The sequence below is a fragment of the Castor canadensis genome, chromosome 11, assembly GCF_047511655.1.
Source record: "Castor canadensis chromosome 11, mCasCan1.hap1v2, whole genome shotgun sequence".
Lineage (NCBI taxonomy): Eukaryota > Metazoa > Chordata > Mammalia > Rodentia > Castoridae > Castor > Castor canadensis.
In genome coordinates this window covers 23,737,955-23,764,794 of record NC_133396.1, presented here as the reverse complement: position 1 = coordinate 23,764,794, position 26,840 = coordinate 23,737,955, and the positions used below count along the sequence as shown (strand labels likewise).

General features: G+C 45.6%; 2 protein-coding genes across 36 annotated transcripts in view; one reads left to right on the top strand and one right to left on the bottom strand.

Annotated features, from left to right (window-relative positions):
• The first annotated feature begins 199 nt into the window (after positions 1-199).
• Positions 200-20,054, top strand: LOC141413739 (uncharacterized). Of its 34 annotated transcripts, none has more exons than XR_012438579.1 (7): positions 200-402; positions 7,542-7,631; positions 11,444-11,596; positions 12,683-12,737; positions 12,948-13,074; positions 14,061-14,140; positions 15,138-20,054. XR_012438579.1 is itself a non-coding variant. In XM_074045884.1 (7 exons), exons 3-7 carry the CDS (start codon positions 7,157-7,159, stop codon positions 19,503-19,505), a joined length of 927 nt encoding a protein of 308 aa, XP_073901985.1. In that variant the 5' UTR covers positions 290-5,927; positions 6,767-6,831; positions 7,094-7,156; the 3' UTR covers positions 19,506-20,054. The 34 variants fall into 34 exon arrangements, 9 of the variants coding, with proteins under 9 accessions (XP_073901988.1, XP_073901989.1, XP_073901981.1 ...); XR_012438580.1 differs by having other exon boundaries at positions 266-402; positions 18,978-20,054; XM_074045884.1 differs by lacking the exons at positions 12,948-13,074; positions 14,061-14,140 and adding exons at positions 6,767-6,831; positions 7,094-7,177 and having other exon boundaries at positions 290-5,927; positions 7,462-7,631; positions 18,978-20,054.
• Fbxl20 (F-box and leucine rich repeat protein 20) overlaps positions 18,778-26,840 on the bottom strand; it is an 89,802-nt gene continuing 81,739 nt past the window's right edge. Inside the window, exons 15-16 of one of the 2 annotated variants that reach the window (XM_074045878.1) lie at positions 26,712-26,840; positions 18,778-25,863 (exon numbers count right to left, since the gene is read on the bottom strand). In XM_074045878.1, the coding sequence (XP_073901979.1) occupies positions 26,733-26,840 (108 nt within the window). In that variant the 3' untranslated portion in view covers positions 18,778-25,863; positions 26,712-26,732. The other variant, XM_074045879.1, reaches the window with a different exon arrangement.

Genomic DNA, 26,840 nt, shown 5'->3' with positions numbered 1-26,840 from the left:
GGAAGGTTGGTGCCAAGGCCAAGCGAGGTGAAGGACTCAGAAGCCAGGAGTCGTCTGACGCAGAACTGCTGGGAGCAGGCTGTGCGGACGCGCACTGGGCGAGTGCCCCAGCCTTCCGCCCGAGGCTGGCGCCCTGGGAACCCGGGCGACGGGTACGAGCAACGGCTCCCGGGGAACCGCACCTCCAGGCTGTCGAGCGGTTGGCCCCGCCCCGCGGCTTCTCTGAGCTCCTCGATTGGCTCTGCGGGCCGGAGGCGGGGCCTGACGCGGAGCCTACGTGATGGCGTCAGGCGCCGCCGCGCCGCTTCCTGTTGTCAGTGGCCGGGAGGCCTCAGCGTCGGTTCCGAGTGTGAGGCGCTGTAGGGGCCGGGAGCTCAGCCCGCCCGGTCCCTGCTCCCTGTGGTGAGTTTGGGGTCGCAGCCAGGGCAAATAGTTAGGAGACTCTATCTCAAAAAACAACACAGAAAAGGGGTGGAAGAGTGGCTCAAAATATAGGTCCTGAGTTCAAGCTCCTGTACTGCAAAAAAAACAAAACAAAACAAAACAAAACAAAAACCAAAGACAAACGATGGGGCTGGGTTGGATTGACCCCCAAGGGCTGTCCCTCTACTTGGAGTAGTTGAGATTCTCTGATGTGAAGAAATGCTTCTTCAATAGGACTGACATATTTTCTCCCAGAAATGGCTTCAGCTCAGTCCCTTCCTGCTGCTGCCTCTGCCCTATGGATTGCCGCCAGGACAACCCAAGTGAAAACAGGAGTGGCTGGCCTTTCCCTCTAGCCTTAGCCTGTGGTGGAAGGTTCCATCCTGGCTGGGAGCAGAGTTTAGGTTTGCACAGAGGTTGCAATGTAGAGAACATGGCCAGAGGTCCAGTCTCACCCCAGTCTCCCCTACCTCCCCCACCAGCCCAGGGGCAGATACCACTTTAATGAGGTAAGGCCCATGGCGGGCAGCAGTAATTATGATTTTATGGAAATACAGAAGGTTCTTACGCAAGTGCCTGACACACTTCCCAGCTGTGGCATCTGGGACAGCCAGGTTCCCCAGGGGCTGGAGGAGGGCTTCCTCACACCCTGCTGCCACCAGCCCCAGGCACTCAGGACACTGGCATAGAGCCGCCCTCCCACTGCCAGTGGCATTATCCCTAACTTGCTGAGGGTGAGCTGTTCCCTCCCTCTCTGTGCCCCAGGCTTCCTGGAGGGGAATAACATGGACTCCAGTGCGTGCAGTCCTTTGGGCCCTCCTCCCCACAGCCCCCACACCTGCCACAAAGCCAGAGCCCCCCTGAGAGAGTTCTAAGTAAGAGGTGAATGGGGTTGGGGTGTTCCCTTCTCCTCAATGAATAGACCCCTCTCTCCAGGAAGATGTCCCCTCTTGTTTCTTTCCTTCTTGAGGCTGGGGACACAGGGTTGACAGCAATCATTGTGGGGAGTAGGTCATCACCCTGGCTGCCCTCCGCTGGCCCTGTGCTGGGTTGCCCTCTCTGCCCGCCCCTGCCCCCTGTCACCTCTAAGAGTGTCTTGAACCACAGAACTACAGCTTTCTCTAGTCCATCCCCACCCACCCACAAAGCATCTGTTACCAAGGTAACAGCAATGTCATCAGTTTTGGGTGAATGAGGGAGTGGAGCCAGGTGGATGGGGGTGGTTAGGGGTTAGAATTTTGGAGAGATGAGCACTGTGGGTTCCCAAAGTCTCTAAGAAGGATCTTGTGCTGCAGAGGGGGCTGGCACAGACTGGGCTAGGACCCACGGCTAAGAGCAGAGAGGAAGGAGGACATGTGGGCACAGCTGGATGGCATGTTAGAGGTGAGGGTGCCCCCAGCTTACTGTGGAGGAAAAGTGTGAGCCTGGAGATGCCTGGTTGAGGCAAAGATGGGACCTGCCTTCAACTCCTTCCTGGAGAGGAGGCTCTTGGAGGTCATCCAGCTCCTGAGTGACTAGCAGGGTCCAGGCTCAGCTGCAGAAGATTAAGGAGCCTGGTGCCAGCAGGACCCACACTGCCCCCTGCAGGCCACAGTGAGCAGTGCTGGACTTCTACAGGAAGGAGGTCAAGGCCTGGCTTTTGAGGGTCTGCAATGAGACTTCCAAGCCATGAGGTCCTACTAAGTACCTCAAGTGCTTCTGAGTACCAGGGTGGCCGATGACTGCATTCAAGACTCTCTGTAAACCTTGACCCAGAAAGCATCATAATACAGAGCCTCTCTGAGCTATTCTAGATCCAAGATGAAAGAGTCCATCAGTGGACAAGAAGACAGGGCAGAGCAGACTATTCAAGACAGAGGGCACAGCCTCAGCAGAGGGAACAGCCTAGGCAAAGGCATGGGGGTGTGACACAGAATAGCCAGTTAAGGAATGCACAGGGTGGGGGATGAGTTTGAAAGGCAGAAAAGAGAGGACAAATGGCCTTGGCTGCTGGGCCAGGAAACTGGATTTGCCTGCAAAAAGGGGCTTCTCAAATTCACTCACTGGAGTCCAGCTGAGCAGTCCAGAGTTACCATGGGTGGTTCACTTGGAACATGAAAGGAATTTAAAGCCATGGCTCTAGCTCAGTGGCAGAGTAGTGGCTTAGCATGTGTGAAGCCCTGAGTTCTATTCTCAGCACTGCAAGAGAAAACCATGACTCCACAGCAAACTTTGATGTTGGGGTTTGAACTCAGGGCTTCACACTTGCTAGGCAGGAGTTCTACCACTTGAGTTACTACTCTGCCAGCCACCCCTACTCTCCTTTTGTAAAGACAGGGTATATGTAGCCCAGATTGGCCTTGAGCTTGCAATCCTCCTGCCTCAGCTTTCAGAGTAGCTGAGCAGGGGCATGTGCCACTGTGCCTATTCCACAAAACCGATTTTAAGCCCTAACCATTTTGTGCCACTGATGGCCTGGAGGATGACCGTGGTTGCTTAAGGGCTTCCAGAGGCCTGCTTGAAAATGATGCTGATAACAACTGGAGGTGGTAGCGGGTTCTCTGCGGAGGAGTGACCCTGTCATTTCTGTGGCTTAGGCAGATCCCTCTGGCTCCCAAGGCCCGTATACTGGAAATAGAGTGGTAGCTCCTAGCTTCATCTGGTGCCCAGGTGAATTGTTACTTTTAAATAATTTTTGCAGATAAAAAGTTACTTTGGAGCCTGGCTCACACCTGTAATCCTAGCTATTCAGGAGACAGAGATCAGGAAGATCATAGTTTGAGGCCAGCCTCTGCAAATAGTTCGAGAGACCCTATCTTGAAAGTACCCAATACAGAAAAGGGCTGGTGGAGTGGCTCAAGTGGTAGAGCACCTGCCTAGCAAGTGTGAGGCCCTGAGTTCAAACCCCAGTACCTCCCCAAAAAAAGGAAAAAAGAAAGAAATTCAACTGGGTGATGGTGGTTCAGGCCTGTAATTCCAGCTGTTTGGGTGCTTGAGATGGAGAGGATTGTGGCTGGGGGCCAGCCCAAACGAATTTTTTGAACCCACCCCCCATTTCAACCAATAGCTGAGTGTGGTACATCCTAGCTACTGCAGGAATTGTAAAATAGGAGGATCGAAGTCCAGGCTTGCCTAGCAAAAAGCAAGATGTTATCTCCAAAATAACCAGAGCAAAAAGGGCTGGAGGGGTGCCTTAATCAGTACAGTGCCTGCCTAGCAAGTATGAAGCCCTGAATTCAAACCCCAGTACCACCAAACAAACAAACAAATATAACGGTCCAAAATTTCTGAAAAATCTTTGATTATAACTTTAATCAATTATCAATCAATTATAACTGTAATCCCAGCACTTGGGAAACAGAGGCAGAAGGACTTGGAATTTGAGGATCACCTAAGCTACATGGAGTGAGACCCTGAGTCAAGTTTATAAAAAATAGAATTACTATTTCAATTCTCCCTCTCTCTTCTGTTGAGATGGGGTCTTTTTGCCCCAGGTGGCCTGAAACCTTGATCTTCCCAATCTCAGCTTCCTAAACAGGATTATAGGCACAAGCCACCAGCACCTGATCACTCTCTTCCTTTTCTCCTTCTTTTTTTAAATAAAATTAAAATTATTAGGAAAAATTGCACCCAAAAATTGTCCCTAAAATGGTTTGTGTGGGTAGAGTTCCTAGAAAAGTCATATCTGTACCCCCAGAACTGGGCTCTGGTAATTAATTACATGGGGTTCTGAATTGTGTTTCCTGCTATGGTGGGGGAAATTGTGAGACTTAAATCCTGGAATCAGATGGGATCATTAATTTCCTTTAATCTTCACTGTCCCATGGAGAGGGAGGAGGTCTTGCTCCCACTTTACATATGAAAAACTGGGTTTGGAGATGTGGAGAGGTGAGATAGGGCAGAGCCCTAGCCTCTTGGGGCCTCACACTCAGACCTTATGCTGTGCCTGGCCAGGGTGTGGAACAAAAAAGTATGGTGGGGGTGTGTGGCCTACACAGCTCCATCAGCCTGAAGCCCAGGCTTTTTTCCTATATTTAGAAGGCCAAATAAAACTGGAAACAGGTAGCCATCTCTGGAGAGTGGCAGAAGCCCAGAGACATAGTAGGAGGGAGCTGCAGGTAAGAGGGGGGAATACAGAAGCTTTGGAGATAGGTGGCCTGCAGGCAGGTGTTGGGTCCTAGAGGTGTCCTAGAAGGGTGGTCACACCAGCTTCTACCCTTTCTACCTCCATAAGCCTCTCCCTTCATGCCCATTCCCTTGCCACCAGGCCAGGATCAAGACCCTCAGGGATTGCCCACCCTCCCTTGCCCCTCCTGGGATCCTGCTCCACCTTCCCTTGGAGGCTCAATTGTATCCCCTGGATTGGAATCCATCTTTGGGCAAGAGATCATTTCTCAGTCTTGGGGATAATTTACAGAGGAGTCTCTGGGTTGGCTCCTTCTGGCCCCACTGGCAGGTATGGTTCCATTCCTCAGGCTCCTCTTATTTTCCCTGTCTCCATTGTTGTCCAGTCTCATGGGAGGAGAGAAAAGTCTGCCCTAAGGGCCCAGGTACCTGGAGAAGGAGATACCAGCCCTAGGAGCAAGTATCTCTTCTTTGACTTTCCCTCTCTCCCTGAGTCACAGAACCTGGACAGCTAGAGTCCTATGAGGGCAGGCCACATGGCTAGAGCCTTGCCTGTTCTCTGAAAGGGCCAAGGTCTGTTTATACTAAACACAGTAGTGAGAGGTGGGCTCATGGGGCTGGGGCTGTCTGTGTACAGTGACAACAGGGCTACACTTATCCATAAACACAGCCTGCTCCATGCCCCAGGGCAGAGAAGGGGCAAGGAGACCAGCCCCCTGGATTATCTGGGCATGCATGCCCCTTGAACACCACCCCGCTGAGGTGTTTCCACAACAAGCTCAGCTGTATTATGTAAACTCCAGTCCCATAGCCAGGCAGCCCCCTGTGAAAGGACAAGTGTCCTATTCCCACTGTGCCTGTGTATGTGTTTGTGGGGACAGAGGAGGGGCAGTGGGGGCAAAGGCCCTTTGTGGGTCTGGGCGATACTGTGTATGCTTGCCAGCATTCAGCACCCAGGTGGACAGGCTCCCAGGTCTGGGGTCTCTTGCACTCTGCATGGATCTGGGCTCCATCTTGAAGCCTGAGAGTGTGCCTGGGGGCCAGCAGGAGAGTGAGTGTCCATCTGTGACTTTGTTTTGTTGTACCACCATCTCCCCTTCCAGTTAATGATTGGTGGGAGTCCTGGGGACTCCAGCTTTTTATTTCCTTCAACTTGGGCTGTCCCAACAGGTTCTGAGTCTCCAAAACCCTTGGGTGCCCAGCCAGTAAGAGACCCCAGGCTGTGCCCCGCCCTCTTGTGTGTTTGCTTGGACATTTAGGCTGAGGCCAGTATAGGAGGCCCTGGGGGTCCAGCCCAACCCTGTACCAAGCTCCAAGATGCTGTTTTGGCACAACCAGCCAGAGCACCTGTGGCCCAGTCCTAGGGAACTGTAACCAGGGACCCCTGGTAGTCTGCTCAGGTAAGGGCCAGATATCTATAGGGCAGACATAGAAGGGCCACCTGTCTCAAGCAAAAGGAACTGGCTTCCTGGTTTGGGGCTGGGTAGGGAAGTGGTCAGATGTGCTTGGAGTTTACAGGGTCCTGGGCATCTCAAAGGGCTGTTTTTGCTGGGCATTTGCTGGGTGTCAGCCAAGCCCTGGTGTTAATTATCCCAAGGGTAACTAATGGCAGCAGTTTAGTGGAACATCCAGGACTGGCACTTTAAGTGGAGGGGAGTTGGAGGGGAACTGACTGCTGCTGGGGTGCTGCTATGGGGAGCTGTAGGTTCCCTGGAGGGAGGGTCTGGCAGATAGTCAAAGTCCTTTGGGAAAGGGATGGCCAAAAGCGGGCAGTGCCCTCTCCTTGCAGGGAGCCCCTGCCCTTCCCCTACTGGAAGCAGGAAGAGCTTCTCAGCAGCCCCAGTATGGAGCTGCCCTGCCATGTTCCAGTATGTGCTCTGCGCAGCCCTCTCACCAGAAATGAAGCGGCAGGAGGGAACCCTTACCTACCTCAACCAGGGTACATTGCCTGGAGAGGGAAGGGACCTTGAGCTGGGGAAATGAGGCTCAGGGGTGGATGTGCAGGTGCCATTCCACCCCTCCGAAGGGGGCTCATACACCCCCTTAATGTCTCCTAGGCCAGTCCTTTGAGGTAGGATGCTCTGCAGCTTAGTACCCCCGGCTGTTGAAGGTCGGTATGCCTCCTCCCCAGGAGTGGCAAAGGCTGGGTATGACTGTCCTAGGGGCAATGTCGTCACTATGATGTGAAGGTCAGGTAGAACCCTCTTGAGTCCGTTATTTAATTTGATCCTTCCAACAGTTGGCAGGAATTGTTGAGGAAACAGGCACAGAGAAGTTGAGTATTTTCTCAAGGACACAAAGCCAGTAAGTAGCAGAATGGAGGTTTTGAAATATATTTACACAGTATTATTCACACACATCAGCTTGTTTCAACAAATGACCTACTTAGTCTTCATTCTGTGCCAATGCCCTGAGAGCTAGGAACTCGGTGGTAAAGAGATGGAGGCAATTCCTGTCCTCGGGAGGCCTGCCTTCTATAAAGACAACTCACACAAGTTATATGCACTGACAGTGATGCATGCTGTGAAGAAAAGCATAGAGTGACTCAGTGTCCCTCATTTTACAGATGAGGAAGCAGAGGTTCAGTATCTCCAGGTCGCCTCGTGCGTGTGTCACAGCTTGTGTCTGAATGCAGATCTGTTTGGGGATTGTAGGTACCAATGCCTCCTGGTGTTGAGAGGCAAGGGCTGGGAGAGAGTGGGAAGGTTGGTCTAGCAGGCATGGGGATTGGTTCCTAAATCCCTGTCACCCTGGGATCAGCAGGCCACACCCTCTTTGGACTATAAAGTGTGGTGCGTGTGGTGTTCCATGATTTGCACCTGCAGTACACAGAGTAGCAGCGGCTGGATGGGTGGAGGTGGAGCCAGCCTGGGGACCGCATCCTGGACATCAGTGAGGGGGGAAGATCAGGGGCCCTTCAATTGCACTTTGTAGCTTGGAAGTCCTTGTGGGCCCGGAGGGCTGAGCCTCACCCTCTGCCTGCCACCCTCTGCTTGCAAATATGCTGCTGTCAGTGGGAGTGACAGAACCCAAGTGCTGCCCTCCCAACTCAACATGGTGGAGTTTCACTGGGACCCAACAAAGAGGATTCCCTCTTCTTGCAGGTGAGCCTGAAGCTGGGACCTCAGGGGTAGGAAGAAGAGGCTACAGGTCAGAGGGACAGTCAGATGGGAGTGGTTGTGCAAGGTTGAAATGAGGGAGAGCTGGGCAGGGGTGAGGTGACATTTAAGAATGCTTTCACTGACAAAGAGCTCTTAGAAGGAAAAATATGGCTAAATGTTTATTGAATCTCAACACAAGGAGGAACTTGTTAAACATTAAAACAGGGAAGAATTTAGCTTCACAGAAAACAACGGCTTGAGTCCTGTGTGGTGGCACACTTCATTTGAGAGGCTGAGGCAGGAGGATCAAAAGTTTGAGGACAGTTTGGGCTACATAGTGACACGCAAGTCTCAACAAACCATCTTCCCAATCAAACAAAAAGTTTGAAATACATTGGCAAAATTAAAAGGAGACATCAAATGAAAAAAAAACACTTACCACATATGACAATGTGTTATAGCCTCAATATTTAAGGAGCCAAATATTTAAAGAGCCGTGGCACTGAGTTCAAGCCCCAGTGCCACTGAAGAAAAAAGAAAGAAGAAAGGAAAGAAGGAAGGGAGGAAGGGAGGGAGAGAGGTAAGAAAGAAAGAAGGGGAAGAGAGAGAGATAGACAGAGAGAGAGAAGGAAAGAAAATAGCACAAAAAAGGGCTGGTTCATGTGGAGTTGACTGCCTAGCAAGTGTGAGGCTTGGGGTTCAAATCCCAATACCACACACACAAAAAAAAGTCGTCACTCATGCCTGTAATCCTAGCTACTCAGGAGGCAGAGATTAGGCGGATTGAAGTTCCAAGCCAGCCCCGGAAAATAGTTAGCGAGATCCTATCTTGAAAATACCCAACACTAAATAGGACTGGTGGAGTGGTTCAAGTGGTAGAGCACCTGCCTAGCAAGCATGAGGCCCTGAGTTCAAACCCCAGTGCCACCAAAAAGAAAAAAAGGAAATGGATGAAAGCTCAATGCAAAATTGGGCAAAGGAGATGAGTATACAATTTATATGAGAATGTGCATTGCCAATAAATGTAGACAGTTCAAATCTAATCAGAGAAATGCTAGTAAAATTATATATAATAAATTATACATATATATTATAAATAGAAAATTGGCAAAGTTTGGCAAAATGGACACCCTTACATCCTAAGAATGCAAACTGATGCACTCATTCTGTAGACAGGATGACACTTGGGTAAAATTTATTAAATTTAATGTAGGGCTGGGGGTGTGGCTCAGGGTGCAAGGCCCTGAGTTCAAACTCTAATACTGCCAAAAAACCCCAAAGCATTAAATTTAACGTACGTACCCCTTTACCACTAGTTACCCTTCAGTAAATAAGTTTTTTTCTTGGTAGGACTGCAGTTTCAATGCAGGGCTTCACACTTGCAAAGCAGGCACAGTACTGCTTGAGCCACACTTCCAGTTCATTTTGCTTTGGTTATTTTGGAGATGGAGTCTTGAGAACTATTTGCCTGGACTGGCCTTGAACCTTGATTTTCCCTATCTCAGCTTCCCAAGTAGCTAAGCCTGAGCCACTGGTAACTGTTGTGTAAATAAATTTATCCTGTAGCAGTGCTCAGTTAAGTATACAAGGTATCTAGGTGAGCTGCTCATGGCAGCTTTTTTTTTTTTTTTTTTGAGAGAGGGTCTCATTATATATCCCAAGCTGGCCTTTTGATCCTCCAGTCTTCCAGCCTCCCATGTTGAGATTATAAGTGTGCACCACCTTGCCCCAGCTGTGAGGATTGACTTTTTTTTTTTTGGTGGAACTGGGGTTTGAACTGAGAGCCTCAAGCTTGCTAGGCAGATGCTCTTACCACTCGAGTCACTCTGCCAGTCCATTGATTGACTTATTAAACAAGTTATAGTACAGTGGAAATTATGCAGCCATTAAAATATCTGATTTTTTTTGAGATGCTAGGCAAGTGTGAGTTATACCCTATCCCTGAAAAATATATAATGACAAGGGAAACTGCTTTCCTATTAGAAAAGGTAGAAAAGTGTGTGCTTGTGTGAACATATACAAAATTATTTTTTAAAAAAATTTTATTTCTTGGTGGCACTGGGGCTTGAACGCAGGACCTCACACTTGCTAGGCAGGCACTCTACCACTTGAGGCACTTCACCATCCCTTTTTGTGTTGTTTTCGAGATAGGGTCTCACGAACTATTTGCCTGGGCTGGCCGTGAACCTTATTCCTCCTGAGATTGTCTCCTGAGTAGTTAGGATTATAGGTGTGAGCCACTGGTGCCCAACCTTCATGTTCCCCCCGCCCCCAGCAATGAGAAGAAACAATACTTGGATACTAACAGTAACTATGGCTGAGAGGTGGGGTGATGCACTTTCTACACAGTGCATTTCCATTCTTCATGAGCAGTGTTGTCACCCCTGCTTTTGAGTGCCCTTCATGTCTAAGCTCCTGCATGGGGAGTCATGTGTGACATGCTTTGTTTCGCCCAGGTCCCATAATCTCTGTGAGCCTTAGTTTCCTTTCATTGTGCTTCACAGGACTGTGGGAGGACTGTAGTGGCCAGTGGATGTGAATGGAGGCGAAAATCCTGTTTGTCCTTAGAATACCTGTGCCAGGCGAGATCCAGAGGCTGTAGGCTGCGAGGAGTGGTCGGCCAGGAAGATTTTTTGGAGTAGATTGCTAGATTTAGCAAATAAAACACTGAATGCCCCATTAAATTTGAATCTTAAATTTTATTTTTTATTTTGATTTTGTGGTACTGGGGCTTGAACTCGGAGCCTGTACCTTGAGCCACTCCACCAGCCCTTTTTGTGAAGTGTTTTTGCAAAATAGGGTCTCATTAACTATTTGTCTGGACTGGCTTTGAACCACAATCCTCCTCCTGATCACTGTCTCCTGAGTAGCTAGGATTATAGGCGTGAGTCACCAGCGCAGGGCTATAAATACATTTTAGTGTAAATAAATCCCATGCAATACTTACACTAAAATATACTTGTTTACCTGAAATTCAACTTTAGTTGGGCCTCCTTGAAGGCGATGTCTTGTTTCAAATATAAGTGAGAACTTTCTGGGTAGAGGCCTAAAAGGGGATAGGGGTTTTGCTTAGGCCAAGTAAGTGAGGGAAAGCAGCCATGCAGCAAGACTTGCATGAATTCCTGAAGTACTTGAATTTCAGCAATAGGAATTTCACTTTTTATCCCATAACCATAGGGAGCTGCCCACTGAAGGATTTTCTTTCTTTCTTTCCATTTTTTTTTTCCAGTAATGGAGTTTGAACTCGGGGCTTCTCACCCTTGCTAGGCTACCACTTGAAGGATTTTGAACAAGAAAAAACAACCTAATAAAATGAGGCTTTAAGAATAGACACTGTGGGCTAGGGGAGTGGCTCAAGTGGTAAAACACCTGCCTAGCAAGGGTGAGGCCCTTAGTTCAAACCTCAGTACTGCCAAAAAAAAAAGGTAGAAAGAATATACACTGCGGTTCTATGAGTGGTGGCACACCCCTGTAATCCTAGCACTCACGAGGCTGAGGCAGGAGCATTGTGAGTTTGAGGCCAGCCTGAGAACTTGTCTCAAAAAAAAAAAAAAAGAAAAAAAAAATACAAGGGTTGGAGATGTAGCTCAGTGGTAGAACACTTGCCTAGGATTCATGAAGCCCTAGGTTGGATCCTCAACACCAAAAAAAAAACACATGCACACACATACAGACACACAAAATAAGTAGACAATAGTTGAGCATGGAAAGTTGCTGGGGTAAGTGATTTGACAAGGAAGGGCAGGTAAGTAGTGAGGTTGGGATCCCTTGCTTATGGTGGGATCTGGAGTCACTTGCCTTCTTCTCTACCTCAGGTCCATTGCATCAGCACTGAGTTCACACCTCAGAAAAAAGGTGGAGAGAATGGTGTCCCTTTCCACCTCCAGATTGACACCTTCAAGCTCAGTGACAAGGGGCTTCCACCTGAGAACTTGCATTCTGCTGGCTCTCTCATCAAAGTATTTAAGGTGCGGGCAGCACTGGCTCCTCTTTCTCCCTTGCAGGGCAATCACCCTGCCTTGCCTGAGTGTAGGCTCTGGACCTGTCATACTGTGGGCCCCTCAGTCTGCCATGCTTGTCTCCCAGACTGTCCTTTTCTGTACACAGAGGGGTGGGGCTTGACCTCTTTCTTAGCACCCATCCAATAAAGCCTCCTTAATGGAGGTGGGCAGGTATTAAATAAAGGGGCTTCTGAGGTTTTCTCATCACCCTAATGGAGCCCAGAAGAGCTAACTGGAAACTGAAAACTGATTGGGAGAACATTGAGAAACAGCCTCTGACTGAGAGACAAGTATCAAACAGCCTGTGAGAGCACTGTCTTCTTCGAGGTAAGTGTGAGGCCCAAGAGAGGGGGCAAATACCCTCACTGTGCAGGTGGGGACACTGAGGCCTCAGAGACCATGACTTCCAATGCTTTCACAGACCTGTGATTCATTCAGTTCCTGCAGAGGACAGCCTCTGTCTGCTTTGTTGTCAGAGGTTTCTAGTAGCTGATGCCTGAAGACCACATGTCCTATGCCCTGACTCTCTCTGCCCTGATGCTTCTCTGGTTCCCACCTCCAACTCCCAAACCCTTGCTGGTTGGCTCTTTTCCTTTAGGTTGAAATTCAAGTCAACTTCTCAGGAACTTCTCTAGGGCAAGCACCAAGTTTGGCCCCTTGTCAGCCTTTTATTAATAGATACCTGGAGGGGGGTAGGCAAATGACCACCACTGTGGTTGGAAGATCCAGGCTGACTTTGCTGTTTGCCCACAGTGCTTACTGTGGCCAGAGCTCACTGCAGGGCCCCACCTACCTCTGAGCCCTCTTGCACTGACCTTCCCCAACTCCTGCAAGCTCCTGTCCCCAAACAAGTGAGGCGGGATATACCTGTGTCAGCCTCTTGGGGTGAGAGTGGAGAAGAACTCTTCCACTCAGGTCTGGGGGAGGGGCAGGGCTGAGGGTCCCTGAAGCTTGGTGGGATGCATGTGGGTGGGACACAGGAGGAGGGCAGTGGTAGTGGGGAGCTGCTGCTGCACAACTCTGCAGAGTCCCTGAACTGCTGCTCTCCCTCAGGCCCTGTTCATCACCATCAATTACTTTGGACACTTCCCAGTGCAGCCCAGCCAAGGTGGGTCTTCTCTTTTCAGCTCCCCAACCCGTCCCAAAGTCCTCTGAGGCTTTATCTCACCGTCCAGAACAAGGTAGTCCTGTCCCCTGGTGGTTGCATGTGGTATCACTGCAGATTTTAACCTGATAGGACCTGGCAGAAGCAGCCTTTCTCTGACTTGTGAGCCCTAAGGGAAAGAAACTCCTCCCCTCTCCTCCCCCCAACCCACAGGGGATTACCTGGACAGCCCTCTTCATGCCTCAGGACCTGAACCCTGGAGCCTCCATCTCAGAGACACAGCAGTGGTTGCATTGGCACCCGTTCTCCAGATACTGCCAGATGCTGACTAACTTCACTGGTGAGACTGGTGCCTAACTGGGACCAGATCTGTAGGTGACTGAGGGCAGGATACCCAGGCAGGAAACCTGTCTTGGACTTGCTGTGTCCTTCAAATATCCTTTATCAAAGACTAAGAGTTACTTGGTATGGTCTTTGTCTCTCTTCACATGTATTATCTAATATAATTTACAGGCTACCACCTGAGGACAGGGCTCAGAGAAGCTGAATATCCTGTCAAAGGACATCAGCTAGCAAATGGCAGAAGTGAGATTTGAATCAAAGTCAGATTCCCATGTTTGGGGATACTAGGGCTATTTGTAGAGTAGTGGTCTGTGTCTCTTGCCTCCCACCCTTGATCCCAGGCCTCTCCCCCTAAATTGGCCCTATCTGATTCTGTAGGCTCTGATCTGCTGAAGCTTTCCTGCCAGGACCTTGTTCAGATTTGTGGGGCTGCTGATGGAATCTGCCTTTTCAATAGTCTTAGACCTAGGTGCTGGGCACTACTACCTTGGGTCCCCTTCCCATTGTAGTGGCCCTTACCAACTCAGCTAGCAGGAATGTATGAGCCAGAAGGCACCTTAAAGATCACTTAGTCCCACTTTCTGGCTTTACAGAGGAACACAGGCCCAGGGATAGTGACCAGTCCAAAGGTTGGCAGGGCTAAAAAGTTAGGCTTGAATTGTGGTTGCAGTTCAGTGGTAGAACACATGCTTAGCATACACAAGGCCTTGGGTTTAATCCCCAGGTGCCCCCCCCAACCAAAAAAAACGCTCTTGTGATCTCCTTCCTATGGCCATCCTACACGTATCACTCAATTGCAGGAAACAGATGGGTCGCTCTCCCCACAGGGTCCAGCATTCATTAAATTTCTAAGAAACTGTTTAGTGATTTCCTTCCAGAGACATTCCTTGGAGCCTAGGGTCTATCCCAGGGATGGGGCTTAGAAGTGGGAACTGAGTTAGTTCAGTCATGAAGGTCTAACACATTTACTTTTTCCTGGCCCAGGCCCATTCCTCACCGCCTGACTTTACATGTGGCTCAGGCCTCTAGGCAAGAGAATAAGGTTCCTAAGAAGCCCGATCCAGGTGAGGTTCTAGCCTCTCTCCACCTTTGGTCTGGAGATGGTGATACCCCACCATTCCTGGCACCCAGGATGCCATCCTTGGCATTCCATTTCCCATGATCAGATTAGTCCTCTCTTTCCAGGATGTCTTCCTGGTTTTATTCCACTATGTTCTACTACCCAACCCCACCTATAATTATTAGTATGTGGGACAAGAAGTGCATAATCTTATTGTAGTGGGTTTCATTCATTCATATGTAGTTCCTGCCCCACCCCACCCCCTTTTTTTTTTTTTGCGGGACTGGAGGTTGAACTCAGGGCTTTGTGCTTGCAAAGCAGGAGCTCTACCACTTAAGCCACACCTCCAGCCCTGTAGTTCTGTAGCTCTTTTATTTTATTTTATTTTATTTTTTTTTTTTGTGTGTGTGTGGTGCTGGGGATCAAACCCAGGGCTGTGTACATGCTAGGCAAATGCTCTACCACTGAGCTACATCCCCAGTCCTCTGTAGCTCTTTTAAACTGGAGGCTCCCCTCAATGTAGACCCACCCAAAGATGAGGACTGAAAGGAAGGAAAGCTTCTCTCCTTTTTCACTCTTTATTCTTCCCTCATTCCATGAAGCCATCACCTTGGCCCCTCATTCCTCCAGGGACAACAATCCTCCTAGTACCCTTGCCTCTAGGATGACCTTTGTGCCCCTTTGCTCATTGACCTTTCTTCTGTGCTGCCTCCCCAGAGGGTGCTGGCATTCTCCCAGGTTTTTATCAAAGTATCTTTCTGCAAACTCAGCACTGATGGGGAAACTGGCTGAGCGCCTCGCCCTCCCAGCCAATCAGATCCACCACCTTTTTCACCAAGGCCCTGGGGGAATCCTAATCCTCTTCAGTGACTAGGTAAAAGGGCACAAGTTCCCAAGGCTCTGATCACTCTTCTGCCTCAGGGCCAGCTTCCTTTTCCAGCCTGGCCTTACTGTTCGGAGTAAGGACATTAAGTATCTTCCTGACCCTTCCTCCTTTACAGGTGGTCCAGAACCTTAAGGATGAATCATACTTGGTGGCTGTGGTGAAGAAAGGTTTTAAGGCTGGGTTTGATGGTACACACCTGTAATTCTAGTACTTGGGAGGCTGAAGCAAGAGGATTCTGAGTTTGAGACTAATCTGGGCTACAAAGAGACCCAGTCTCAAAACAACAAAATATCAAAACCCTAAAAATAACAGGTTTTAGTGGGAGAACAGTGTGACTGGCCTACTAGAGAGTTAAGGCTGTTTAATGCAGAATCGTCTCTTAGATAAGATCAAAGTGAAAGTTAAGGGCTCTATTCCCCATACCTAACATACACAAGGCAGAATATCACCAGGTAGCTCAGCTCTAACCAGTCTGTCAGAGTGGTTATTCAAATGCTTTCTGCAAGGCCAGTGTTGGGACAGATGGGGGAGGCGGGAAGAGGTGGATCTGAAGTGACGCTGGAAGGACACCTGGTTATGGCAGGCACGTCACAGGCAGGATAGGGACCTGCCTCTTCCTAATGGTACCTTTTTGCCGCTTTCAGTGCAGAATCCAGATGGCTACTACTTGGTTCTGACCTAGGCCAAGGGAAGCTCCACCGCCAAAGACTGGATGAAAGCACCCTCTGGTTCTTGGCACCAGCCTTGTTAAAATGCTCAGCTGAGCCGGGCACTAGTAGCTCATGCCTGTAATTCTAGCTACACAGGAGGCAGAGATCAGGAGGACAGAGGTTTGAAGCCAATCCTGGGCAAATATTCCTGAGACCCTATCTCAAAAAAATCCTTCACAAATAAAGTCTGGTGGAGTGGCTCAAGGTGTAGGCCCTGAGTTCAAACCTCAGTTCTGGGGGAAAAAAAAAAAAAGCTCAGTTGAGGGCTGGTGAAGTGGCTATTAGAATACCTGCCTATCAAGAATGGAGACCCTGAGTGCAAAACCCCAGTAATGAAGAAAAACTTAGTTGATTCCTTAGGCTCCAGGTGAACAGCCAAACTGTCTCATGTTTTAACCCTGGGAGGCTTCAAGTCTCATTTTACTGACTGGAAACCTGGACACAGCCTCCCTTGTCCATTTTTCTGAGCAGTCCAACCTTAAGAGGCAAAACAAACTGGCTGAGGAACTTTTGCCATGAAGTGTTGGCTGCTGAACACTGTAAACATGTAAATTCATGTCTAAAATGTCACTTTCTTATATAAAAGTTTTTAATTAAAAGTTAATTTTTAAAAGGTATCTATGCTTAATGTATGTTATTCAATTTTCTTGCTTTTGGGATTCCCTAAGAGGAAATTACCTTTGCTTAAACTCTAAACTGGTTTGGTTGCCTTGTTTTTTTTTTTTTGTCGTCTTTGTTTTGCTTTTTTTTTCTATTTTTTCCTTTTTTTTTTTTTTTTTCTTCAGTGCTGGGGACCGAACTCAGGGCCTTGCACTTGCCAGGCAAGCGCTCTTCCACTGAGTTAAATCCCCAACCCCTCTAAATTGGTTTGGGACAAAGTAATAACTAAGTGTGGTTGGCTACGCCTCACCCCCAATTAGTTTGGGCAAAAAATAAATACTAAAGCCTCCAAAAGGCCATCCAAAACCTTTTTTTTTTTCTGGTACTGGGGTTTGAACTTAGGGGCTCACATTTGCTAGGGAGGCACTCAGCTCTTTTTTTGTGATTTTTTTTTTCTTTTTTTGAGATAGAGTCCTGTGAACTGATTTGTTCTCTAACACTGAAACTAAGGGGTTATCTTCAATTTTTTTTTTTCAGTGCTCTGGATCGAACTCAGAGCCTTGCACATGCTAGGCAAATGATAAACCACTGAGATACACTTTCAGCACCCCACCACTTTTTCCCACATTAAGGTTATAAATATAATGCATATTTTTTTCCAGTGCTGGGGATCACACAGGGCTTTGTGCACGCTAGGCACGCAGTTTACCATTGAGCTATACCCCAACCCCTCCTATGCATATTTGCTAAAGTTTAAATCTCAGTTTTGCTTTTCACTTTTAGGTCTGTTAACTCACCTGAAATTGTTTTTTGGGCATATTGTCAAGTATTCTTTTTTCCATCTAGAAAGTCAACTTAATGTTAACGATAAGTACTTATGATCTGTGCTATTGGCCAGTATTATTTCTTTTCTATCTTAAACTTTTATGGTGAAAATCTTTAAGCATACAGGAAAGTGGAAACCTAATAGGCACTGAGAAGACAGACCAAGGTGCTTTTCTAAGAATACTTGCATAATTACTTACTGATTTTCTTTACTGAGTCTTAGACTGGTGACCTCTGGCTAGGGAAGGTAGTAAGGAGAAAGGCTGTTAGCCCTGGCTGAATAAATAATGGGTGGGGAATAAATAAAGGAAGCCTGCTTATGTAGTCCAATGACTGAGAAAGTTTTTCCTTCAATAACTTTGGGGCTGACTCAGTTAATATGGTCAGGTGAGCAGACACCTGTGATTGTATACCTCAAAGTGACTGTGTGGGTGCCAGATGACTAATATAGAATTCATCTGTAATTTATGTAGCATAAACACTGGATATCACATGCCTATAGTATCAGCACTTGGGAGGCTGAGGCAGGAGGATGGTAAATTTAAAAAAAAAAAAAAGTGGATGTCAAGCAGGGCTTATGATTCTACATGGCTCCTCAAGGATTTTTCATGGCAGTGTTGACAATGTGAGATTTATTTACTTTGGAGTGTTGGAGATCAAACACAGGATGTTAAGCTTACTAGCCAAGTGCTCTGCCACTTAGCTACATCCCCAAGCCCTGTTTGGTTTGAGACAGGAACTCACTCAGGTAGTCAGGCTGGCCTTGAACTTGCCATTTTCTTGCTTCCATTTCCTAAGAGCTGGGATTACAGAAGTCCACCCCCACAACCAGCTATGACATTTAAATTTGACTCTGCTGTGGTTACCTTTGTGTACTTCTTAGCCCCAGAAGTTTGTAGCACAGACTAGAAACTGTGAAATAGTATTTGTTGAAATGAAGCTTGGGAAAAAAACCCCAAAAAACCCCAGTAACACAAGAGTATTGACTATGTGCCCTCATTTACTCTTCACAACTCTATGAAGTAGAAACTGTTTTCCTCATTTTACCAATGAAGGGTTGAGACAGAGGGGGTGACTGTGTAAGTCAGTAAATGGTGTAATGTGAACTTGCAATTTGACTCCTGAGTTTGTGTGTTTAACCATTCTACTACTTCATCTTCACCCCTTCCTAGTCACAGTGAGGACAATGAATGCTCTGCATAGAGATCAGAAGCATAGGTTGAATGTTTTGTTTTTTTTTCTCTTCTGGTGCTGGGAAGTGAACCTAATGACTCACACTCATGTGCTAGGTAAACACTCTATCACTGAGCTATATCCCCAGCCCTCATGTTGAATTTTAAATATCAACTCAATTAAGGCACCTGATTTATATCATAACTTCCACGTTTCCTGAAGAAAAAGTAGAGTTCAGGGTATTAAATAATGGCTATTAAAAAGCATTAACATAGGTTATGAAATGAATAAATAAATGAACATTAAATAAAGGCTAGTAAGGGTATTAAAAAAACGCAAGAATGCCAAAAAGAAATCCCTCATTTAGCCTCAGGAGGCTTTGCAGTTCTAGGGTTCATAGTAGTTAGGAATCACAGCTCCAAGACAGACTATTTCCACAGGAAAATGAAAAGTGTTCACAGCTTATTTCCTTTAATTACATCATAAAACAAAATTAGAACGTACAGGAAACAATAATAGTTACATAACAATTTATATATTTATATATAAAAACATTTTTTAGTCCAAAGATTTTAAAGCAAAAGTAATCTTTTACTGCCACCTTGGATTTTATTTATTTTAAATAACCTCCCTCCCCCCATCCTCAGGCGCCAAAAAGTATGGAGTTGAAATATAGTCACTTGGACAGCAAATGGAACCTGATATTAAGTCACCATCTGGGAATGATGCCGGCCCCAGGAACTGGCTGTGTTGGAGAAGACCTGGTAGAGAAACAGGAAGCAGCAGCTCCCACACTCAGACATGCTCCAGAGTATGCCATGTGGCTAAGGAGGGCAAAGATCAGAACCTTTGCTCAAATAACCTCTGCATTTCACCCCTCAGGAGAGTGGGTGGGAGTGGGCTGCAGTGATGAAACCACCTGGTTTGAAGATAAGAGTTCCTCCAACAGAACCATTTACCCATCTATCTCTGTCCCTGCACAAAGTCTGACAGGCATAGGCATCCTCACAGTTCTCAGAGCTCTGCACAGGCCACTCTACTCAAGTCTGTGCTCACAGAGTCACTGGAAGGTGGGCAAAGGTAAGCAGAACAGCTGGGAAAGGTTAACTAGAAACAATTCCTGGGAGAAAAAGGGAGGCAGCCAAAATGGGAAACATCGGAAGGCGGAGTGGTAAAACAGGAATAGAGAAAGGCAAATTTAAGAAGCCTCTCTCCCTCTCCAGTAACCCTTTGGAGTGGGTTGTCACGATCCTTGGGGGTCAGCTCCAGGGCTGCAGCATGGTGTGGAAGAACACAGGAAGCTTCTGGAAAGCTTGTTCTCACTGCTCTTGAATAGGTGCCAACAGGTTCCAGAAGTTAGTGTGTGACACAGGGGAGAAGTAAGGAGGGGATTAAGAGAAGAAATCACCTCTTTCTGTACTTGTTAGAAATTAAGTCACCAGAGAAGTACAGGTAAGAAATTATTAAGAGAAGGGAAAAAGAAAAAGAAAACAAAAAACCCTATGTAAACCCTGGAAAGTAGCAGCAAAGGGTTTACTTATTAAAGATCTATTATATAGCATGAGGAAAGAAATTGTCTTTGGGGAGGGTAAAGTAAGTAATTAATCATATCAGTAGTGACTCTTGTTCAAGTTAGGATTTTCTAAGACTTTAGGTTCTCATTTTCTAATGGCATAAAAAAAAAAAGAAAAATATATGCAGATTATAGACCTAAAACAAATTCAGTAATATTATTGGACATGGGTCACACACTAAGGGGAGAATGTGCACAGTAGGAATAGGGAAAGGGAAAGAAACCTAAAACTTGAATGTGGTTGATGTGCTCCTATAGAGGAGAGAATAAAGTAATCTTAAACTGGAAGAGGCCACTATGGGAAGGGGACCAGGAAGTAGTGAAGAGGTCTGGCAGAGATGAACCAATGTGGGTTGCAATTCACAAGTCCATGGAAGCAATGCTAAGAATCTTTCTGTATAGCTATCTTTATTTCTGTATCTTTCTTAATACCTCCCATGTTTTCTCTTCAAAATCGGAGGAGGGTGGAACAGGTTTTGGCCTGGAAGCGGTGGCGGGCGGGGGGGGGGGGGCAAACAATGTATACACATGTAAGTAAATGTAAAAATGATAAAATAAAGGAAAGAAAGAAAAGCAGATTAACAACTTCAGGGGCTGAGAAGAATTACGCTAAGGAAGAAACACATTTGTGTGTGAGAAGCAGTGTGATACAAATCTGGATAAAAGTAGTAAGTAGAGCAAAGTTTTCTTCTTTCATGGTAACAAAGAAGATATCACTTCAGAGATTTCCCTGGTTCTGAGGACATGGTAGAAGAGGAAACCTCTCTCTTCCATCTCTTCCTAGGGTGAGGATTCTCATTCACTGCCCCATGCTCTTGTCCTGGTATTAAAGTCATCCCCAGAAGCAGCCAGGGAGCCTGGTGGTGTGTCAGAGTACCAATCCCCCTCTGGATGACTGGTTAGGGGTATAAGAAGAAGCCCTTCTTACCATTAAAAGGACATGAAATCCATTAAAGGAAGAGGAAAGTAAATGTACCTAGGTACAAAGGAGCATTCACTTCGTGCTCAGGAGAGATGCTGTTCCTGAGGAAGAGCATCCCAGTTTTAGAACCAACTTGCTCCTTCCCTTTGAACTTTGCCTATCATTTCCCCATACCAATTCTTCAAAAATAAGACAGTGGTAAACATACAAAATAGATGGAGCTGCTGACAGGGTTTTGCTTTCTTGTGGGTTCTTCTTCCTGAAAGAGCAATAAACCAATGTGGCTGAGGAGCACTGAGACTCAAAATCTGCAAGCTAAACTCCATAAGGTCTTACTCAAAACACATGTGAGGAAGAGATGGCAGAAGTGCATATGTAACATTCCACATGTGACCTTGTACAATAATTTTTTTTCTCCTGATAAAGTAAATGTAACTTTACTGGGCTTCTAAGATTCATGCAGACTCAACTGAGAGATTATATACTGACTTCTCAAAGGATTGAAGGCTTCAGAAGCTCAGAATTGATGTCCCTAAGAGTAAAAGTAAATAGAACAGATAGACTTGGCTTGAGTGGGAGGCCGTAGCAGCCCTTTATACAAAAAAACTCACTAGCTGGGCACTGATGGCTTACACTTGTAATCCCAGCTACTCAGGAGGCAGAAATCAGGAGGAACACAGTTTGAAGCCAGCTGGGGAAAATGGTTCATAAGACCCTATCTCAAAAAAACCCATCACGGGCTGAAGGAGTGGCTCATGTGGTAGAGAGCCTGCCTAGCTAGTGTGAGACCATGAGTTCAAACCCCAGCACCACCAAAAAAAAAAAAAAAAAAAAAAAAACCCATCACAAAAAAGGGCTGGTTGGGTGGCTCAAGGTGTAGGCCCTGAGTTCAAACCCCAGTACTGCAAAAACAAAAACAAAAAGAAAAAAAAAACACCAAAAACAAAACAAAAAACCCCCCTCATTTGACTTACATGGTAGTTTTAGCAGGCAGAAAGTAAGAAGGCAAGGTTAAAGCAGCTGGTGCCTAAGTAGCCTATATTCTTTGCTGGAGAAGAAGATGGTAAATTAGGATATTTGGATATAGAAATTACAGTCAGATTTTATTGTTAAATCATCTGGGTTAATTAAACCCTATTGATAAGGTCTTATATAACTTTCTGTATCTTCCAACCTTACAATGAAAATTTACAATAGAAGTAAAGGTGAGAAGAGCTTGGGATTCCTTGTTTCCCTCATACTCCTATTGCTTTAGAATTCTTTGGTCATTGTAAAGGACTGTCAACCAAACATCTTACACCTCTTCTCAAATAAGACTTAGGTAATTCATAAGTCTGTCAGTCAGGAGGGACAAGGATAGACACCTACCCTTAAGTCATGCACAAATGGAGGAAAAAGGCAGAATAGAGCATTTTCCTTTAAACACTTCCTGTCACTGATAGCAACTGGTATATTTCAGTGCAATGAACATTACATGGAAAAGGCTCAAACATGACCCACGAGGGTTCATTTTTTGCCAACACCCTGTCACCTAAGGATATGCTGCCCATACAGGCAGGCAGGAAGCTACCCTCTCCTTTCCAGTGACAACTCTCACACTTGCAACAATTTCAAGCCAAGACAGGTTCCATCACATAACTTAAGTTAGTCCCTCATGTCATCAGTGAACTACTAAGCTAATAACACATTTCACAAGGTAATTAGAAGAAATAAAAGAACTGAGCTACTGTAGCATTGTGACTACAATGAAGAATCCAAATACCCTGGAAAGACCCAAATAAAGCATTATAAAATTATTTACCAGGTTTTCTTCTAAAATGTTTGAAACTTAAATGTCTGGTAAATCAACTTAATGGATGTGGAAATCAGACAGGAAACATAAAAAAAAATTAAGGAATACTTTCATATCCAGTAAAGATGAGAGCAGAACAGTAGGAATTTTTTTAATATAAAGTACAATGTGCTTGAGAGCACACCAATATTCCAAATATTAGAAAAAAGGCTTAAATCAGATTCCTTTATTCCTCATATCCTATTTGAATTCAGTAAGCAAACATCAAAGATCAAGTCACTTGACAGTTACTGAACTCAAAAGCTGTGCAAGATAATTTGCCTTGATCAGGACAAGGACTCAAAGAAGCTAAGCTAGACTGGAAACATTTCAGAATAAATCAGTATTACTGGGGATAAGATCCAGGCTTAAATAGAGGGCAAAAGCGGTGTGGGAAGAAAATGGCAAAATAGGTGGGGGAAAAAGCTGGGTTCACCTCACAATGGGACTGATGAAGGAGATGTTGAAAGATACTGATGTAACAAATGATGCTAGAAAATATAATGGATGAGACTAGGGGAAGGCTGCTTAGAAATGAGATGATCTGTATATTCATAAACCTTCTCTAGAGATATTGCAGTAATTCCTCCTGGCACCTGCAGATCTATGGCAATAACTTGAGGATACCTTCTTACTTATTCTAAATCTCTTTTCTCTGTTCACTTTTCTTTTCATTGTAAAAGGCATATTCTGAAGTGGCTATGAAATCAGACAAATGAGCAAATAAGCTTTTCTTAAGGAGGATCCGTCCTATGTTAAGCTTGACTGAAGTCTTGGAAGATCTCCAGATGCTTACACAAGAAGCATTACATTCACATCTCAGGACCTTTTCCACCTGACTAGCATGGACCATGTAGTCCTGACATGCTCATCAGCTGGTGTAAATTGCAAATAAGTATGAAAATGTATTTTTTTCCAAGCATGATGGACCTGAAGTTTTAGAAAGGAACAAGTCTCTGCTGGCTACATACAGCCAGTGCTGTACACCCCTGGAATTTTGTTCTCTCTACTTGACTTTTTTTCTTGCCTAGAAAGGCTAGAATTTGCCTTAACAGTAGGGACCTACTCTTTTGAGTAGAAAAACAGCATTTTCAGAACTTTTGATATACTGGTGGATAATATGGTCAATGAAACTTTTTCTTTCATGATTCAACTAACAGATTCAACTTGGAGAATTTGAGTCTACATTCACCAATCAATCTGGGTTCTATGTTAACTTGTTCAGGTACTTAAGAAAACCTAGTAACATACTTTAGAACAGATGACCCCTAAATATTTCTTTTAGTTTTGTTTAAATGAGTGACCTAGGAATCTGAATTATTGCCAACCACATTTGGGGGTGTGTGTGTGTGTGTGTGTGTGTGTGTGTGTGTGTGTGTGTGTGTGTGTGTGTGTGTGTGTGTGTTTCTGTGTGTGTGTTTCTGTGTGTGTGTTTCTGTGTGTGTGTGTTTCTGTGTGTTTCTGTGTGTTTCTGTGTGTGAAGTATAGCCAGGAGAGCAAGTCTCACTTTGAAAGTATATTCCTCTGTGTGTGTGTGTGTGTGTGTGTGTGTGTGTGTTTCTGTGTGTTTCTGTGTGTTTCTGTGTGTGAAGTATAGCCAGGAGAGCAAGTCTCACTTTGAAAGTATATTCCTCTGTGTGTGTGTGTGTGTGTGTGTGTGTGTGTGTTTCTGTGTGTGAAGTATAGCCAGGAGAGCAAGTCTCACTTTGAAAGTATATTCCTGTGAAGTGCAGTATTAGGAGCCTGTTGTAGTCCCAGCTACTCTGGACAGAAGAAGAAAGCAAGAGGATCACTTGAGCCCAGTAATTTGGGACCAGCCTAGACAGCCTAACAAAACACTCTCTCAAAAATGAAAACAAAAAAACCCCAGCAGAGCTTGTTGGTACAGGCCTATAATCCCAGCACTGGGGAAGGTAAGGCAGGAGAATTGAAAGTTTGAGGTCAGCCTGGGCTACATAGTGAGACTCTGTTTCAAAAAAATGAAAACAACAACAACAAAAAAAAAAAGCCAGAATATTTTCTATAAGATAATTTGAAAAGAAGGGGAAGGAGGAATGAAAAAGACAAGTAATTTGAGCTTTAAAAGGGGAATAAAATCGAATTTAAGATAAATTTAGTAAGATAAATCATGACAGATAGTGTAGACTTCTAGGGCCCTTTCATCTGACTGCTTTCTACATTAATGTAGAAAATCATATTTTATTCTTACATGTGCTAGTAGAACCAGGACCTGCAGCATTAAAATAAGTCTTTTAACAATCTGGATAAAAAAAGCATAGATAAACAATCTGGATCATGTGGAGGACGATCTAAGAACATGGTGGATTGTATATTAATGTCCTGAAATATCCCCTCCCCCAAAGCACACCAACGTTTCTAACCTTAGGGTTTAGAAATCTTTTTATACTTTAGAAATTCATTTTTTTCCCCTAATCCTCTATGTTTTTTGGGAGAGAGGTGCAGGGAGCTGCTTCTTGGGCTCTGAGATATGGGTACGAAATCCCTTCCCTCAGCTCTGGTGCCAGGCTCCCAAGTTGGGCAGAAACACTGAATCCCCTCCTACTCCCTCTCAAGATTCCCTTTCCACTGCTCCAATACCTTCACCTGGCTGCTTTCACATTCCATTCAGAGGAAGTCTGGAGCAGAAGAGAGATATGGCTGACAGGTTTAGATCCTTTGAGGAGTCAACATTAGTCACGATATTGTTAAAACTGTCATACAGATAGTCAGCTTTTATAGGGCCATTCTTGTATCCCTGAGGAACTGAGGGGAAAGAGAAACCAACTGGCTAGAACGCAGAGCTCCTGTAGCACCCTTCCTGCTAAAGCAAATAACCTCATGAGCAGACACAGGTCAAGATGCCAATGATCACACCCATGTTTCTGTGAACACATAATAATGTTAATTATGAATGTCTGAGCATGGATGGTGGGGACTTCCAGACTCAGTTTTGGGATTTGCCACCTACTCTTCACAAATAAGGCATTTCTCTCTTTCCTTAGTAAGTCAGTGGAGTTTGATACAAGGAAAAATGTGCAGGGGAAATATTGGGCACATCATGCAAATTATCATATACCACAAGATATAACAGAAACCAAAAGGCAAAGTTTGTTTTCACCAAAATAGTTTTAACTCTATTTCTTCTCATAACTTTCTTGCTTTTGTTAAAGTTTCCTTTCAGATTGGCAAAGATTCAGGCAGGGTCCCCTAATGGCAAAATATAGAATTAAAAAAATATTTATTGATAATGCTTCTTTTAAAAATTTTTGGTAACCCCAACTAATTATCCAAAATGCAAACTGTAAACACAACAGCAAAAAGTGTGAGTAGGCAGACTATGAACAGGTGACAGACTGAGCAAGAGTGCAGAAGAGAGCAACAGAGATGGAAGACAGGTGCAAAAGTGTGATACAGACAGTGACAACTTGAGTAAGTAATCACATTTGGACCACAGTGAGTGATTTCAATGCAGCCATTTAGGAAACCCCTGGGCCAAATTCTAAAACACCAGAGGAATGGATGAGCCTTCTTTGTGAGCATGCTCAGCACACTGGCATGAAAACAAGGAAGCACAGAAGCTCTGTAGTCATCTCACAATGGATGGCTACCACTTCTAGGATGCAAAGAAATTTTCTTTCTGGTCCCTGAACACATCTTATACTGTTTTTTTTCCATTCTTTCCTTGACCCTGGAGGACTGCAGTTACTGTTCCAAAATCCCCAAAGAAACCGCTTAACAAAATAAACCACAGTAGCAATAACACTGGGTTTGCTGGAATGCCCCCTCGCTCAATATTGGCCTATGATTTTCTTCTGGGTGCATCCAACAGGAATGGTTAAGTTTTACCAATCCACTTGATAAAGCCAACACAAACTTCAGTCCCATGGTCACAGAACTATAGTAGATGGGAGTGAGGGTGTGTATGCCTATGTATGTGTGGCTCTGGGGATCTGGACACTGCCCTCACTTTGTAACCCTTGCCCAGAATGCTGGGGTCGCTTCCATTGGAGAAACTCCACGGTAACTCTAGAAGTGTCATTTAATACTCAGTTTACCAAGGTTGACCACCTCCATTGTCATAGGATGATGCAGCATCTGCAGAAGCGCTGTCTGCTGCCCCCTACTGATGGGGGTGGAGTGACAGGTGCGAAGTAGGCGTGGACTTTAATATTGGGTAAATGGGT

Excerpts from the sequence above, each read along its gene's own strand:
- LOC141413739 (XM_074045880.1), top strand. The coding sequence starts at position 281 with ATGGCGTCAGGCGCCGCCGCGCCGCTTCCTGTTGTCAGTGGCCGGGAG. Across the intron at positions 403-7,541 it reads CCCGGTCCCTGCTCCCTGTG|TGGGAGTGACAGAACCCAAG; the intron begins GTGAGTTTGGGG and ends TGCTGCTGTCAG. Across the intron at positions 11,597-12,682 it reads CTCTCATCAAAGTATTTAAG|GCCCTGTTCATCACCATCAA; the intron begins GTGCGGGCAGCA and ends GCTCTCCCTCAG.